Consider the following 17821-nt stretch of genomic DNA (forward strand, 5'->3'; position numbering starts at 1 on the left):
CAGCGCCCCGCTGGGCTGAGCTGTGCCAGGCCGGGAGGGGACAGGGACATGTCTGGGCACCTTTGGCATCTGCACATGGCTGACATGGCACATCCCTGGTGTCAGCACACGCGTGGGGGCTGCTCAGGGGGCACACCTGAGCACTGGTGGCAGCTGACACGGGTGACACAGCTCAGGCGGCAGTGGGGTCGGGGGTGGCCTGTCAGCTCACAGGTGACACTGTTGTTATAAATGAGAAGCTTGACTAGGCCAATATTCAAGCAGCAATCAATTTATTAATTAAGATGGTAAAGTATGAGCAATACAGCGCTGGGTACAGCGGGGGAAGTTTTCCCTCCAACTGCACGCCGATAGTTGGGGCTTACAGATATTTATAGGGGTACTCATAAGCTTTCTCAGCAGTTTCTATTCCCAATTTTTACATCACAATTCTGTACACTATTGTGATTTAGTTTTGCTCAGGATGTATCCCAGAAAGGAGTATCCCCAGATGTTGGGAGTCTGGCTTCCGAAAGAAGAAAGAAGTCTCCCAGCTGGTGAGGTCCAGAGTCCAGATGCGGGTTCAGCTTTTAATTGCAAGGACTATAAATCTCATACCAGTGATGTCCAGCTTCCCTTGGTCGAAACTATCAATCCTGGAGTTGATGTTCATCTTCCTTTCTCAAGCTGCTTTTCCATATTTTGTTAAGGCGTCGAGATAAGCATGTTTCCTTTTTATATATTCTAAAGCTATAGTTTCAAAGATCCTTACTACAAGCAATATTCTAAAATTATACTTCAAAACGTTATTATTGCAAAACTCTTTTTAGTTAGAAGCAGAAAGTTCTGTCAAACAGCAACATCCTTAAAGCTTTAATTTGAATGCTCCTAAATCAACCAAAGACTTACAAAGGGTAATTGCGAACAAAGGATAGGTTCAAAGGCCTTCTTCCATGCTTTACTTCCTCAGTTATTTATTAGAATTGTCTTTATAACTGTCCCATGGTCAGTTTCCACACATATCACAATCACAGATACACAGGTTGCCTGTATGTACCTGACACGAAACACAGCTTTGTATTTCACACTGTGCTGTCCTACACTCAGGTGTCAGCATGGAGGGGGGCCCAGCATGGCTCCTGTTGGGACAGGGGCAGTGCCAGCACCTGGGGAGCACCAGGGCACGGCCCGGGGCTGTACACGGATGGGGTGGCCCACAGTGGCCAGGGACAGCCGTGGCACAGCTGGCACAGGGACAGAGCCAACCACAGCACACCTGGCACCGGCACAGGGACAGCGATGGACACTGAAATCAATGGGCAGGAGATCTTTCTCCTTTTTAATACCTTTATTGAAAAGAATCAGCTCAGGTGGGGAGAAATCGACGGGTCGCGCCTACGCCGCCATTGCTCCCAGGAGTGGCACGGAGGAGGAGGGTGATGCGGCTTTGTCCGCAGATCTGCAGGCAGAGCTGGGGATTCCATCCTCACGAGAGATTAGGAGATTCTGTCTTTTTGGTCCAACACCTCAGGTCGTCTCTCTAGTCAACATCTTTTCAGGTTAGGGTGAGAAGCAAAATGGATCCAAGCAGTCACTGGACTACGCTCCCATCCTTAGACATCACTTAGGTCACTTGTTGGCTCGTAATTTTAGGGGTTTTCCTGGGAAAAACTGTAAAAATTCGGGGCGCAATGCATTTCTCATCTGCATACTGGCTCTGATGTCACTGCTATTCTCTTCACCTGGAGGGTCTGTCCTGGTGTCCCTCCCTGGCAAGCGGCCAGCATCAGGGGGACAATGGTTAATCACCGGCCATTAACAGGTAATTGAAGAACTCTTCTTTGGCAGTGAAACTAACTTACAGCAACTGGTCTGACTTGTTTTTAACTCTGCAACGTAAAAAAAAAATAGATACATTTTTATTCATAAGAGACACCAGGGACAAGGACGGCGATGCCGTGGCGGCTCTCCAGGCTGTGGGCACACACGGGCCGGCTCAGCCCCAGCTGGGATGCGGGCACACGGGCACGGGTTGTGTGCCCCAGGGCCGTAGCGGGGCCCGGGCTGGCGAGCGGTGCGTGGGGCGGTGCTGTGGCCGCGGGGCGGTGCTGTGGCCGCGGGCCGGTCCCTCCTGGGCCGTCCCGGTCCCTCAGCGGCTCCGGGGCCGGTCCCGCCCCCGCTCCCCCTCATGGCGGCGCGCCCTGGGACCTCCCGGCCGCTTGGGGGCGCCGTCCCCAATAAGGGCGGCCGGAGCCGCTCTGCCCGCGTGCGCCCTGCCGGAAGCGGAAGCGGCGGCGCCTCGTGGTTCCGGCGGAGGCGCTCGGAGCCGCCGCGGCCCGTTCCTGTTCCCATTCCCGTTCCTGTTCCCGTTCCCACTTCAGCTCCTGCCCGGCCCGGGCTCCGGCCCCGCTCCCGCCCAGTTCCCGTTCTCGGCCCAATCTTGGTCCCGTTCCAGCTTCCTTCCCGGCCGCAGCTCCGTTCCCATTCCCGTTCTTGGCCCCCGTCTTAGTCCCGTTCCCGCTCCATTCCCGTTCCCATTCCCGGCCCCGCTCGCATTCCCGCTCCTGCCATGGCGGTCCGCGCCAGCTTCGAGAACAACAACGAGCTGGGCTGCTTCGCCAAGCTCACCAACGCCTATTGCCTCGTGGCCATCGGCGGCTCCGAGAACTTCTACAGGTGAGGGGGCCCGGCCCGGCCCGGCCCGGCCCGCGGCCCCGCGGGTTCCTGACGCGGCGCTTTCTCCTTGCAGCGTGTTCGAGGGGGAGCTCTTCGGCACCATCCCGGTGGTTCACGCCTCCATCGCCGGCTGCCGCATCATCGGCAGGATGTGTGTGGGTACGTGAGCGGGGGAGCCCCGGGGCTCGGGAAAGGTCGCGGGTCGGAGCCCGTGGGGCAGCGCCCCTCGCCTCCGAGGGTTGTTTTAGTGCCTCGAGTGCGTGGGGAGGAGGAAGGATGATCTCAAAAGTCTGTTCCAACCTGGCTGTTTCTGTGAAGGACGTAGGGAAACAGAGACTCGCCCGGAGCCGGGGTGGGGAAGTGTTGGCTCTCGGGGCCAGGGGAGCTCGGCTGCTCCTCGGTGCCCAGGGAGGGGGAGGCATTACCGGATGTGAAAATCAGGGAAAAGCCTTTCACGTGCTTCTGCCTGGTGAGACCCTGTTAGGTCAGACCAGTTCTTGCTTATTTTTTCTTTAACCATTCGGTCGTGCTGCCACAGTCACACCAACAGTAGTACCAGGCCTTTTGTAGAGCCAATGGCATCTGCACGGAGAGTTCCTTGTTCAGTGTCTCACTGAGAGCCTCCTTTTGTCCTGTTGGAAGAGAAGGGGGTGCCATTCAGCCACGCTCTGCTTCAGCCAGGTTTCATTCCCTGAGGCGCTGGTTGTTTTTACACCTCCTGGGCTGAATTCTGGGCTCGGAAGAAATGCACAGGAGCAGCTCAAGCCGGGTGCGAACAGCAGGGAAGTGCTGCTAGCACGCCCTGTGGGAACATGATTTTCACTCACTGTGTCTCCTTTTGCGGTGGTAGGGAACAGGCACGGGCTGCTGGTGCCGAGCAGCACGACAGACCAGGAGCTGCAGCACATCCGGAACAGCCTGCCGGACTCGGTGCGCATCCAGCGCGTGGAGGAGCGGCTCTCGGCCCTGGGCAACGTCACCACCTGCAACGACTACGTGGCTCTGGTCCACCCGGATCTGGACAGGGTACAGGCCTCTGGGGCTTTTCTGTGTTCACAGTGGGGCTGGGGAATGCTGGCCAGTGTTTGAGGCTGGAATTGTTCCCTGCGGCGCACGGCGGTGAACGTGCTTTGGAGAAGGGAGGGATGGGGGGTCCTGTGTGTCATGGACAGGACAAGGGGGAGCAGCTCCCCGCTGACACAGGGCAGGGCTAGATGGGATGTTGGGAAGAAATTCTTCCCCAGCAGGGTGGTGAGGCCCTGGCACAGGTTGCCCAGAGAAGCTCCAGCCCCCATCCCTGGAAATGTCCAAGGCCAGGTTGGACAGGGCTTGGAGCAGCCTGGTGTGGTGGAAGGTGTCCCTGCCCCTGGCAGGGGGTGGAATGGGAAGAGTTTTGAGGTCCCTCCAGCCAAAAGCATTCTGTAAATCAGCGATCATTGGGTGCAGTTTTCTTTGGCTGTATAAAACTGGGTGAATTAGAGTGTGCAGGGGTCTAATGAGGAGTGCAGTGAGAACCATAGGAGGAGTTACAAGCTACAGCTGAGTGAGCCAGAGCACGTCATAGTTGAAAGAGACCATGGATGTGCATCATTACAGGGGTCTGAAAGAAAAATAGAAGGTTCTTGTATGAGAACATACTAAACTCTTGTATGAGTGTTTAAAATAAGGGCAGAGGAGACAACGTCACTCCTATTTTAGGTCTGAGAACAGATACCTTAACAGCATTGAGAGAGATGTGTTGTGTGGCTGCAGATCCTGACAGTGTTTGCTTCCAGCTTGTGCTAAAGGTGATGAAGGAGTGGGACTTAGTGACAGGAGTGCAAAGGGAAAAATGAGGAGATGGGAGAAGGTTTTGTGCTATGTTTTCAAAAAGTGTGAAAAATAAAGATGGCCAGAGAGAGAGAGAGAAATCAAAATAATTCACAGTGAAATCTGAAGAGGAAGGAAGTTGTTAGAGTTATGAGAAGCATAACACCATTTTGTCCCAGTGGTTTGGGAGCAAAGAGGACTGGTTTGCTGAGAATTGGTACAAGTGATGTGCTGCCAATAGAGAGAGGGAATTTGGGCATTCCTCAGCAAAGGCACGAGGTTGTGTTTATAGTGACACAGGGAACTGGGAATGTGTGGAGTGTGGAGCTTGGCTGTGTGTGTTGTGGCTGGGTTGCAGTGGGCTGTGCAGTGTGGGAGGCTCCCAGCTGAGGGCTGTGTGCAGGAATAGCTTGACTTCCCACTCCACAATACTGTTTGACTGAAGGCTTTATCCTCCTTCCATTTGCAGGAGACAGAAGAGATCCTGGCAGATGTGCTGAAGGTGGAGGTGTTCAGACAAACAGTAGCAGACCAGGTGCTGGTTGGAAGTTACTGTGTTTTTAGTAACCAAGGAGGAATCGTGCACCCCAAGACTTCAATCGATGACCAGGATGAGCTGTCCTCTTTGCTGCAGGTCCCACTCGTGGTAAGGCATTTGTGGAGTGTTTGATCCTCCCATTCTCTCCCAGCTCAGGTGCAATGTTTCTCTAGCTCAAGGGCTCCCAGATACTGTTTTTCTGTGAAGTGATTTTGAGTGGGAGGTGAGGAGAAGACTTGAACCAAGTCTTCCAGACAGTTTCCTGTCCTTCCTGAGTATGAATAAGCTGCTCAGTGCTTTTAGCTGCCTTCTGAAATGTTGCTCTGCTGGGATTGTGCACATTGTGCAGATACCGAATGTGAGGCTGTTTGTGGTTTGGCTGAAACCAGTGTTTATAAAGATTAAGTAAGAAACTCCTGTGCCTGCTCAGCTGGCTGTGTGAATGCTGTTGTCCTTCCCGCTCATTGGATCCTCTGTCACTGAATGCCACACCAGTTTCCCACCAGAGAGTCAAGCCTGTTCATTAATCGTTTATCTGGCACCTTCAGAACTTTGCTGGCGGCAGAGCTGCTCCCTGCAGCGGGGTGAGCTGAGCCCCCAGCAAAGAGCTGGGCCAGGGCAGCGTGGGGAGCTGCGGCAGCCCCTGCTGACGGCCGCTGTGTCCGGCAGGCGGGGACGGTGAACCGCGGCAGCGAGGTGATCGCCGCGGGGATGGTGGTCAACGACTGGTGCGCCTTCTGCGGGCTGGACACCACCAGCACCGAGCTCTCCGTCATCGAGAGCATCTTCAGGCTCAACGAGGCCCAGCCAAGCACCATCGCCACCAACATGAGGGATTCCCTCATTGACAGGTAGGGAGGATCCACCTCTGGGCAGAGTCGTGATCAGAACAGGCGAGATTTTGTTATAAAAGCAGCTGGTTTCACAGTTGATCTGTCTGCTTTAATTATAATTTGTTCGCTTCCTCTCCCCTTTTGTTGGTTAATGATAGCAATTACTCATTGGGTTATGGAATATTCTGTTGCAATGAGAATCCTTTCTGTGAGAACTAACATCTGTTTCAGCTGGCACATTTTCTTTCCTAACTGTTCAGTGCTTAGCTATGGCATAATGTTTTTTTTTAAACAAATCTTGCTTTAAAAGTTAAAATACCAGTGACTTTACTTGTCTTCTTTGCATTTGATCACTGTAATTACTCAACTGTTATTTCAAATGCTTGGTGTAACCAGAAAGACTGCAGAACTTGTCAGCTGCTGCTGCCATAAACGTCTTATATTTAAAATTGCTAACTTGATTTTTTTTTTAAGCCTTTTTGTTAAAGGCTTTGTCCAAGTTGCTTTTTAATATCAGGCAGGTGTTGTTTTCTGTCTGGAGTGATAATGATATGGGACCTTTCCCATTCATTAATGTATGTAAATGTTTTTCATAAGCAAATGTTTTTACATTTAGGCATAAGCACAGATGAATGTCCTCTGGGAACTGAATTTGGGCCTTGAGTTACAACCCTGAGCACCACTGATGTGGTGCTGAAAGTGTGTTCCTGAACTTCCTGAGCATTGTAACTTGGGTTGCTGAGTTCTCAGCCACAATCTAGGAATTGTTCATGGCATAAGGAGTTCCTTCAGTGGAAAACCCTTTAAATTATTCCTTTCCCTTTTACAGTTTGAGTGCAAATTCTTGATGTCTCTGAGCATATCAGAGCTGTAATTAAACCTGCTCTGAGCTGTAGATCATTACCTGGGCCAGGCTAAGTGTGCAGTTTGCCTTTGCCAGCCTGAGAGGTCTGATCCTGTGGCTGGCTGTTAGCAGTCACATCTTGCTTCCCTTTTTTCATAGGTCCTTTCCTAGGAAAGGAAATTTCTTCTGGGTCTTTGTAGTGGGAAGGTGAGAACTGACTGAGGCTGGTACTTAGAAATGCCTTCTGCATTCTGGAACAACTAAACCTTCTTTCTGTTTTGTCTTTTAGCCTGACATGAGCAGTGTTGGTTCCTACTTCCCAGAAAGCTCCTAAGGAGTGAAGTGTTGAGCTGCACTTTGGATCACAGATATCCAGACCTTCTGATGATGTTTCTGCAGACCTGGCCCAAAGGAGAGGCTACAAAACCAAATTTTTGTCATATTTTGTAAACTGTTACCATAAAAACTGACAAATAACATGCATAAGATACAAATAAGGAATGTTCTCTATCCCTTTCCTCAGTTCTTCAGCTCTGCTTTCTGGTTCTGTGATGCCAACTGAGCCCCTCAAATTACCCTACAATATTGTACTCTTGTGGCTCTTGGATGTTGATCACTAGAGATTATTTTGCCTTAAGTCTTGCACCAGTGTCCTGCTGCACAGAGTTTGTTTTGGCATTACATGTGCTGCCCTCTCTTTCCACACTCCAGCTTGAGTGGTGTTTCTGCTCTGGGTACATGTAAGCCCCCTTTGTATGTCCAGTACCAAAAATACAGTAGTTTACTTGCCACAAAATAATTCAAAAATCATTATCTGCTCTTTTGCCCTGACTTGCAGCTGTTCCTATGGGATGGTGATTCTGAAGCAATCAGCGTGGATAAAAACTGGAGTTTTTCAGTGTCAATTCAAGGGCTTTTAACAGTAACAGTGTGGGTGTCCCTGGACCAATGTTTGGCCTGGTGTCACCTGTGCTGCTTCTAAGGCACTGCAGGAGAGGGCCCAAAAGGCACACTTGCCAGTGGGCTTAATTTGTCCTGCAGGAGTTTGCCTCCTACAATGGGAAACTCTTAAAAAAACAGTAAATCCCAGTAGATTTGGACCACCATATCTGGAGTTACCTTGAAGACAAAGGTTAAATAGCATGGTTCTGAGCAGTCAGTCAGTCAAAGGCTATAGATTTGGGAGCTTCCTCATGAAGACCTCTGCCTGTGCCAGATAAAGCAGCTGTAGGTGCTGCTTTCAGGCAGAAGATTGTAATTTTTTTCTACACAGCTGTTGATCAGTGGTATCTCATTTCAGTTGCTTTCCTGCTTGCCCATTAAGGGTGCACTGAAGGCAAAGAAGTGCCTCCATTTCCCATCTTTAGGGCAAGAGGAAGCTCTCACTTGTCTCCACACAGCTGCCTTGCTCTCAGCTGAGTTCTCTTGGGGAATAATAACCTGTAGGCTGTATGGGCAGAGCTCTTTTCAGCCCAGGTGCTTTGGGCTTTGTAGAAAACAGAGTAAATTCCCATTTTTGTTTTACTGTCTGGATGTTCATGGAAGGCTTTGTAAGATTTGGCTGATAAAAGTTTGCTCCTTCAAAATAAAGATTGCCACAATCATCTGTGATCAGATATCAACCCTTTAATATGTACCACCTGTCTTGGCCCTGACTCCAGGTCTCCTCTCAGCCTGTCTCAGTATTTAGAGTGAGAAGCTGCTTCCTTTGGCCACCTCACAGGGCTCAGCTCTTGGGTGGAACAAATGTGATACCTGCTATAAATGTGGGTCTGTGGGTATCCTGAGCTAGTGAGATGGACCTGTGTACAAGGAAAACAAACTATAATAAAGAATGGATTTCGAAACATAGATCATGAGAGGATAAATGTGGTGTTTCAATGGCAGGTTGTGTCCCAGAAGACCTGTGCAGCTCTTTAAAAGAGTCTACAGGGATAGGGAGAAGGTCTCTTGTACTGTTTTATTTTCAAAAGGCATTTGGCAGGATTTTATGCCAAAGGCATTTGGGGACCTTGGGTGAGTGATCCCATGGAATGAGTGAAGCTCTCTTGTCTGGTTTAGGAAAGTCAGTGGATTAGGGCAGGGAATTTTGGCCATACTGACACACTCAGACTAGTGAGGATGAGGACTGGATGGAAAGGGAAACTCAGTCGAGTGTGAACTGAAGCATGTTGTGGTTAAGAATCCAAATTTCACCCAGCAGTGGTGAACTGAGCAGTGCAAGAGCACATTCCTGACTGAAGGTCCATATTGGAACAGATGTGCTCTGGCTTCAGTAATGGTCAAGAAAGCAAACAATGTCTGGAGCTAATTAGGAAAATGAAGCCCAAACTTCCCAAAGCAGCATTTGCTGGAAATCCATGATGCATCTTTATCCTGAGCTCTACGTGTAGATGAGATGCAAGTGTTGCCCAGTGGTTGCCAAGTGTTTCTGCAAATAGATATTTTAGGGTAATGCTCATCTACATTGAATTTTGGGTCTCTAACTCCAAAAGAGGCTGGGGAAAGGAAGGGTGAGATTCTCATACTGCTGCCCATTGCTTGCCCTGAGATCTGCCCTGCAGTGCCAGCTGGCAGGAGCAGGGTGCTGAGGAGGAGGCTGAGTGCAGCACTGTGTCACAGCAAGGGTGAAATGAGAGCACAGGTGAAGGCTTCCAGAATGGCAGGATTCCAGGTGACAGGCCCTTGGCATGACAGCCTGGGACACAAGCACAGTGCAGCCCCTGACTGCCCCTTTTCCATGTGCTTTCACCTCCAAGGCAGCGAGCAAGTGTGCTGATGATGCCAAGAGATGTTAAGGAATAGTCAATAAAATCAAATTGTATGTTCCCAGAGCTGGGTTCCTATGGGTCCTTGGGATTCTTAAATTGCTGAGCTACAAAGGTGTGGGTTACATAGCATGACTAAAGCCACCTGGCACCTTTGCCATCAGGCAGTCAAAGGCAACATGTGACTTCAGTTTCTGGGAAGGGTTGCAGGAATGATCAGAGGAACTAAAGGAGTGCTGGACAAACAGGTGATACTATTAGAAGGGCTGGAATCTAGCCCTGGGGTGAATGTGACAGGAAGGAGAAATTAAAGTCTCATAACTGGGTTCAGTGGGAAGGTCTTCGGGTGTGTGCTTTGATGGTCAAAAACTTGCCAGGATCCTTTACAGAGGTTTCTAAACCTCTGAGTCCTCATGGTATAAGTGGAGATCTTGAGGTTTAATGACTCTTTATAAATTAGGAAGAATTAATCTATTTTAGAGGAGGACCAACTTTTGTGAATGTAGTGATCATGTATCCCAGCAAATGTCTAAATTTCCTGTGACAATGAGCCTGAGTGGTGATGAAGTTAATCAAGGTAGTCAAAAACTGGAAAAAAAAAAAAAAAAAGATTGAGTGCAGTATCGTGAGTGTGGCTGGCAGCTTGTCCAGGGTGTTCCAAGGTCCCTGAGCTGTCCAAATCCCCATACTGCAGAGAGTATCACAGGAACACACAACAGCCTTTTGCTTGTTAAGAGTTGAATTACACTGCTGATCCCTGCTCCTGTGTGGGAACAATGTGTCCTGCATTTCTGGACAGGAGCTGGAACGCAGCCCCTGCCCACAGAGAGCTTTGGCCAGGCTGATGGGCAGTGAGTCCAGTGCTTCTGTAGCACAGCACAGGATCCCAGCAAAGAGCTCAGGGGTGGAAACTGTCCCTTACACAAAAAAAACATGTTTGTGCCCAGATCCAAGTTACCCCAGGACTGCCCATGGGCTGATCTTAGCAAAAGAGAGGTGATAATGAATGGGATTGTGCTGGAGGAAAGCTGCCTCCCCTCCTGCAGCCCCCTGTGGCTGCAGAGGGCTGTTCTCACGCCCTGAACACCTCACCCACTGGAAACTCCCATATGTAACACCTTCCCTGGAGCCAGACATCGAGCAGGTAGAGAAGGCCCCGGGGTATTTCTGTGGCTCTTGGAGCAGCAGCTGAGGCTGGGTTTTGGCAGCCCAGGGCAGCAGCTCACCTTGCTGCAGCCACCCCGGGCACAGGGCTCAGCCTCCTGCCAGCCCAGACACTGCACTGCCTAATCAGCTTGTTCCTTGGGCAGGTCAAAACCCTAACTTTGGGGCAAGGGGGAGAAAATACAAAGAAGATACAAACAACCCAGACATTGCTCTCCGTTGTAAATTTTTTTATAATTTTTTTTTTAATGATGGCTGTTGGAAGTTGCTCAAAGGTTTGGGCTGTCGCAGTCCCGGCGAGATGGCAGCGTACAGATGAGACCGAGGTGCCAGGTGGCCGTGGTGAGTCCCACCACACCTCTGGTACACAGAGCAACGCGGAGTAGCGTGGGGGTGTCTGATCAGGAGCTCTGATTTCGTTTGGTCCTTCGCACTCCTTCACTCATCATAAGACGTTAGCACGTTTTGTCACTACAGTTCAAAGTTTTGCATCTACGAGCTTCTCACTTACTTTGTAATATGTTGGTAATAGTTTAAACACAATAAACAGCTTGGCTATGGAAATCAGTTATGAAGGACAAAATACAGTTTGAGACCACATGTTAATGCAGTCCTAGCGGGCTTCACCAGACAAATCTAAGTGTCTATCCTGCTTCACCAGAGCAATATTTGAGCACTAATTAGCAATCCAGAATGCTAACGATCTCTCTGCTGCTTTGTTCCTCATTGTAATTAGGAATACTTTTAGCGTGTTTGTTGTCCTTGGGGTTTTTTTTTTTCAGAGCTGACATTACAAAGCTGTACTTTTCCTATACTAAGTGGACATTCTGTGCATTGCACTTCATTGCACTCAATAAAATTCAGTTATAGGCAGAGGGTTTAGGTTAATCACCTGTCCCCCATGGTGAGCGGGCAAAGCAATTCCTGTGCTGACATGGATGGCACTTCTGTACAGTGCTGGACTTCACCATTACACTGCACTGCAAAAGGCTCTTCTACTCTTATTCAACATGGTAAAAATATCAGCATCAACATGAAAATCAAAAGTTTGTGGCTAGGGCACAATGTCCTGAACCACTCACAACTGTAAAAGGGACAAGCAGAAGCTACTGTTGTAGGAAGAGATCTGTGGAAAGTCACTAGCTGAAAGTTAAGGTATTTTTCTTGCCTTTACCTGATTTTTATGGCTCTGTCAAACATGGTAAACTCATTCTACTCTGTGGCATGCTTCCTTTGGTCCTTGCCAAATATTTGCCTGTGAAGAAGTGGGCAAAACAAACCCCCAAATTCTGAAGGCATACAATGTTTGTAACATCTACAGGGGTTGGATTTAGTTTTATAAACAGGCCTAAGTCTTACCAAACCTTGATTATTTCAGCAAAATATAATGACGACCTCACTCCAAACAAACATTTCCATTCTCCTGAAACCCAACGTACAAATTCCACAATCTAGTTACACATGCCATGGAACAACAACTCATCTTTCCCCAGTGTCTGCACGGGCAGAGTGCAGTCTGTCTATACACATTCCCCGTATTTTGGTAACCAATGGTTCCTGGGTTCTTGCTGGCGGGAGCTTAAACCAACTTACATGACATTTCAATATTTCTTTCATGACTGGCTCCCAAAACAAAAACCATGATTGGTTTGTTTGGTTTTTTTTTAAGACCCGATTACTTTGTCTTCAGATTGTCCCAGGTTAGGGCTTGATGTTGCCAGGTGTCTGGTTTGGCGCTTCTCGAGCTTCTGCTCCGCACTCTGGTACCTCTTTGAGTGCTTGGTGGTTCCTCGTGCACTGTGCTGAGTGGCAGCATTGATTAGTTATGAATGTACAAAACATCTGACCAGCAGGTATTGGAAAATCATATCCAGGTACATCCCTGGATTTTTTAATAAACTAAGAAGATTTTTTAGAATGATTCAGCATCAGAATGTCTTCTGCTTATGACACTGAAATTGTTCATAGATTTCATGATCTTAATTCATTTATGAGACAGCTATTAAAAAAATGGTTCTGTTCAGAGGTGGTTTAGCTACACTGGAGAATGCTGGGTTTAACAGGGAGCACTGGTGCAGGGAACTGAAGGAAGTTTCCCAGATCAGTTGAAACCTGTCTCGAAGACTCTGGTGCTGGCAGAGCGAGCCGGAGGATGGCACCGTGACTGGCAGGTGACCAAAGCAGTACAAAGGAAAGAGGCTCTACACTGCAAGGCTGCCTGCCTGTATTTTTTCCAGTTTTCCTGCTTATTTCCATCCCAGGGTGTCCAAAACTTGTAGGTCACTGAAGTAGCTTTGTTTGGTAGGCTTTTCAATGCATTTTTTTCCTCTCTTTTGTGTGTGTCCATAGTCCTCATCAGCTCAATGAGTTGAAATGTGCAGCAGGCTGTGTCATACCCATTCCTGGACAGGTCTTTTGTAGTACACAACATTTTGCTGTACCTCTTTGTTTTTAAACTGGAAGATTGTGTATACCAGGACAAGGATACACAGAGACAGGATGCAGGGGATCACCACTGCGATGGCATTGACAGTGCTGGGCATGTCATTTATTGTCACCATGATATCCACGTCGTCGTGCGGGAGGCGCCGGTCCTTGCTCCGCTCCACTTCCTTCTGGTTACAGCCCATCCAGTCCTTCAGGATCGACCTGGGGTAGCCTGGCTCCACACTCAGCCTCTGGTTATCGAACTTCCAGTACTCCTTGCCTTTGTAAAAGTAGGTGTAAACTAGGAGACAAAACAGAGAGTATTTCTCACTATTTCCTACTAATGAGCTGTGCTTGTGGGAGGATATTAAGGGAGCCTGGACAACCTGAAGACGGACACTACCTAAGTCAATAAAACACATTTATCCAGAACATTCCTAAGCCATTGGACAGTGAAGGTGGTTTTGGAGCTGGGATTTAAAGGAGAAGCCATAACCCTGGCTAGTGTGTTCAACATTGCCCATGGAACACCATTCCCCTTGGCCAAGACAAGCTAGGAATTAAAAAAGAAAACCCTACTATCTTTAAAGGAAGGTTCTGCAATGAGTTATTTTTTACTAAGTAAATATGTGCTCATCATTGCCAAGTGGTTAACATCATCTGCAGGGTGCCAGCATGTGCCTGGGTATGACAGTGTTTGAAGAACACCCCATTTCTGTTCACTCAGTCTGAGGGAGCAAATGCTGAGTAAGAGGAGTCCTTTTGCCACAAAATCCCAAAGATTTGGCCTGTGTTAAGAAGCAGTGTTGTCCTGCTGCTAATAAGAGGTGATGCTTTATGCTACATGTTGTTTGGAGCACCTCCCTCTCCCCAGATGACTCATTTTCTAAAGACTCTCAAGTTATTAGGAAAAAAGAGAACAGGAGAAGGGAGCTGTGGTGAAAGTGTTGGTCTTCTGCACTGTCCTCCAGCTTAGCTGGCTCTCACTGTCATCCCTCCAGCCTGGCCCAGCCCTACAGCCCTCCTCTCACACCACAGCTCCAAATCTGAACACAGCCTCAGTGGCACAAGCCCCTTCTGTTGGCTCTTTCTCTAACTGGAGGAGGAGGAAATTTTCAAATCAGAGAAAGAAATGTGTTGGAAACAGCCTCTGGAGCTCCAAGCCCCTGCTCAGAGCATAGCTTCAAGGCTAACTACTAACATCAGACAGGTTGGAGCCTTTAGCACAGAGCCAGAGCTCACTACAGGTGAATCAGGAGGAAATATAAGTTCCAGCACCCCCAGAACCCGGGCCCAGGTTGGGAAGGGTCTATTGCACAGAAAAAGTCCCATTCCCACAGAGCTGGATTGCCACAATGTGGTTTAGCAGCTGAGGAGGTGTGGGTTGGGATGAGGGTCAGGAAGGATCTCAGACTGCTGCTGCTCACAAAGCCCAAGTGACCCCAGGGCTTCTGAGACTTGATTCCTGGATCAGGGAATACACAAAAGACTCCACATTCAACCGCCCGGCTCCCAGCCCAGACCAGCTCTTCCCGATCTGACAGGTGCAATGACTGCAGACACATACAGCCTTCCTTGCTGATGAAAGCCCCCTGAGGAGCCTGAGGGATTCCTCTCCACACGGTGATGGGCTTTGGGTAGCCTGGGTCCGTTGCTCTCTTGTCCTCGTTGTACCTCCAGTACCTGTCCCCTTTGAAGAAGTAGGTTTTGCCCACGGGCTCCCAGCGCAGCGCCGTGTCGATGCCCTCCCGGGGCAGGCAGCTCCCCAGCTCCACCAGGCTGTGAGGGTAGCCTGGCTCTGCCGTCACTTCCTTAAAAACCCAGTACTTATCTCCTAGAGGTGAGTGGGGACACAACAACAAACAGATTGGCCTGTTAGGAGTCTGAGTGGTATGAACCTAAACCAACTGCACTGAACCGCAGCATCTTGAGGGCTTCCAGGCTTAACTGTAATGTGTGAAGAAGCTGCTCCTCCACTTCATTTGGAATCTGAAACCTCATTTCATCTGCTGCCCTCAGCTCTTGTTTTGGAGAGCAGTGGAACAGCCCTTTCCCATTTACCTTCCCATACCAGTCATGATTTCAGACTTGTCTCATCCTGTCTGCCATCCTCTGCTCAGGCTGAGGTGCTGATCAGCCCAAGCTTTTCAGACATTTCTGCTGCCTTTCCCTGAGCCTCTCAAGTTTTAGAAAGCTGAGGTACTGGAGCTGCAGACACAAAACCAGAAGCCCAGGTACTGTGGTTTTGTACTGTCCATGCTTTCCAGCCACCCTTCCCTGCTCACAACTTGCTCTCAAGTTACAGGATCCTGTTCAGGCACTGTCACCATACAAGGAGCTAAAGTGGGCCCCAGGACAAGGTTGGTCATTTTGTCTCTTTAGGAGACAATTGTCCAGAAATCAGGTTTGGGAGTGCCCTGCACCTGGAGAGGCCTCAGTGCCCTGGCAAAAGATGTTCAAGGAGATAAGCAGGGCACTGGTACTCCCTGGAAATGGGAGCTGTTTTTTGTTAGCACAAGAAAGTCAACTTCCCCTAATTGATATTGACTCTATACAGAGATTGTCCTGGCAAGGCCAGCCCACACTGAACCATATTTTAAGGATCAATGGCTGCTTCAAGTGCCCCCTTGGAAAAGGGCAATGGTGCAGCGTACCTGTTTTCACCATTTTCATGCCAAAAAAGCAGCCTGAGCTGAGGCAGGAGTGGCTGGCTCGTACTGAACTGTACTGTACCTTTGAAGAAAACGAATTTGCCATCAGAGCGCTCGTAGGCTGCGTCGATCTTTGCAGGGAGGCCCTTCCAGAACTGCTCAATCTGCATGGGGTACCCCTCCTGCACCCGGTTGTTGCGCAGACGCCAGAACCAGCGATCCTGAGGAAACCAGAAGCCTCTTGAGACTCAGTACTCTTGTCTTGCAGTCAGACCTGGCTGGGTCCAGCATCCAGCACTGCTAATCCTTGCCTAGGCCCCACAACCATTACAGACACAAGTCCTGCTTCAGGCGGCAGCTCCAACCCAGCCCAACACTGTCTCCAGTGTGGGAAGGATGGCAGCACAAAGGGGGAGATGTTGATTGATGGGGCGGTGAAAAAGGGTGGAAAGAAGGAGAGGGGAAAGGAGCAGGGGGGAAGCGAGTCCACAGCTGTAAGCATTGTGACCTCTCCATGTCTTGTCACTGAGGTGCCATGCTTGTCCTGGTTCAGTTGATCTTGGCTCTTGGAGCCCAGGAGAGTCAGACAGCCTGAACATCACCTGGTGACTGTGTGAAACACACAAGATTTAAAGGCACAAAGGAGGTATGAAATAACCCTTTAGATATTTGATCATTACTTAGATCTGCAGTGGATGCTCAGGGATGAGCATGAGCAGAACAGAATCTTTGACACTTCTCTGAGATACCATCCCAACCTTCAACTCATTTCATTTCAGGAATCTTCTGCAACTGATGTGGTGTATTCATTTAATAACCTTTAATATGTCCCTTTCCACACTTCACACCCAATGGGCAGAGGGAAAACCGCTGGTATTTTGGAAATGGGATCATGGAAGTGCATATTCTGTTGGTACTCTAATGGGTTATTGAGCAAAGGGCTGTAGTTTACAAGAAAGTGTGACTCAAACTCCCCAGGTAGGCTGAGTGCTCCTGGAGCCCCAGTTCCGTGCATGTCACCTCTGAGACAATGAGGCCTGCTCCCAGAGAAGCTGTGGCTGCCCCATCCCTGAAAGTGTTTCCAGCCAGCTTGGACAGGGCTTGGTCTACTGGAAGGTGTCCCTGTCCATGGCAGGGGGTGGAACAAGGTGGTTTTTAAGGTCCCTCCCAACCCAACCCAACCCAACCCAACCCAACCCAACCCAACCCAACCCAACACACTCTAGGACTCCATGGTTAGCCATGGTACTGGTATTGTTTCCTGGCTTTACAGGTGGCTCCTCTCAGGCTCAGTGGTGTCTGAATTCTCTGCCAATGCACCCAGTTCATATTTTGGAGCACAGGATGCCCGGGAATTTTGTAAATCCCATCAGGCACTGTTTTCAAATATTACAGAACCAATCTGCTCACACTTCCTTCCAATATTGTTCAGTCATCACCCTCAGAGGAACAGAGCTATCTTCAGAGACATTTCAAATCTCACTACCAAATACTTCTATCAACCTTTTCCAGCAATAAAATGAAGGGAAGACTTATGGGTAAGTGGGAATTCTCAGTACCTTGAAAACAAACATTTCTCCTCGAAAGAGAGCCACAGTGTTAAAGTTGCCATCACAGATGTTTGGTTTGGAGCCAGGCAGAGCTGGCCTATCACCCAGGGGAGGACTGGGAGGTCGTGGGTGTCTCTCGTGTTTTCTTTCCGAAGTGGAGTGAATTCTGCGAACAGGAAGAGTGGGTAAAGGCCTGGTTGGCTCCAGGGGCTCTATAGGAGGACCTAGAAGTGAAAAATAATATATTTAGCAAAGTGGACAAGCTTGTTTTTTTTCTGTAAGCTTTAAAAGGTTCCCGGCTGGATGGACAGCACTGACAGGGATTTATGTACTCCTGATGCAGAGCTCATTCCCTAGAAATGGGGAGCAGAATAAGATGCATCCACATGTGAAAACTATCCCAAAACAGACAAGTGATAAGAACTGAAGAAGAACCAGAATATTTTTGTAGGTCTTCCCAAGGAGGCTGGAGCTAAAAGGAAGGAGGAGCCACACCAGTCACGTTCCCAACTGAATGAAAGGTGGTAACCCTTAAATAGAAATGTTCAGTAAACCATTAAAAAAGGCAACAAAAACCCCTGG

The 17821-nt window shown here is 49.1% G+C and overlaps 2 protein-coding genes across 4 annotated transcripts in view; one reads left to right on the top strand and one right to left on the bottom strand.

Moving 5' to 3' along the window:
- Positions 1-2268: 2268 nt before the first annotated feature.
- EIF6 (eukaryotic translation initiation factor 6) lies at positions 2269-8530 on the top strand. The gene is made up of 6 exons (XM_064391873.1): positions 2269-2655; positions 2729-2814; positions 3506-3681; positions 4934-5110; positions 5672-5853; positions 6969-8530. The coding sequence occupies exons 1-6, from the start codon at positions 2549-2551 to the stop codon at positions 6976-6978; spliced, it is 738 nt and encodes a 245-aa protein (XP_064247943.1). The 5' UTR covers positions 2269-2548; the 3' UTR covers positions 6979-8530.
- Positions 8531-10829: 2299 nt separating this feature from the next.
- The window catches only part of MMP24 (matrix metallopeptidase 24), a 44140-nt gene continuing 37148 nt past the window's right edge, over positions 10830-17821 (bottom strand). For all 3 annotated transcript variants that reach the window (XM_064391870.1, XM_064391871.1, XM_064391872.1), the window contains 4 exons: positions 17249-17463; positions 15772-15910; positions 14606-14872; positions 10830-13339 (listed from right to left, as the gene is read on the bottom strand). In XM_064391870.1, coding sequence (XP_064247940.1) covers positions 13002-13339; positions 14606-14872; positions 15772-15910; positions 17249-17463 — 959 coding nt within the window. In that variant the 3' untranslated portion in view covers positions 10830-13001. The remainder of the gene's footprint in view (positions 13340-14605; positions 14873-15771; positions 15911-17248; positions 17464-17821) is intronic.

This window comes from Passer domesticus, chromosome 16, assembly GCF_036417665.1.
Source record: "Passer domesticus isolate bPasDom1 chromosome 16, bPasDom1.hap1, whole genome shotgun sequence".
NCBI lineage: Eukaryota > Metazoa > Chordata > Aves > Passeriformes > Passeridae > Passer > Passer domesticus.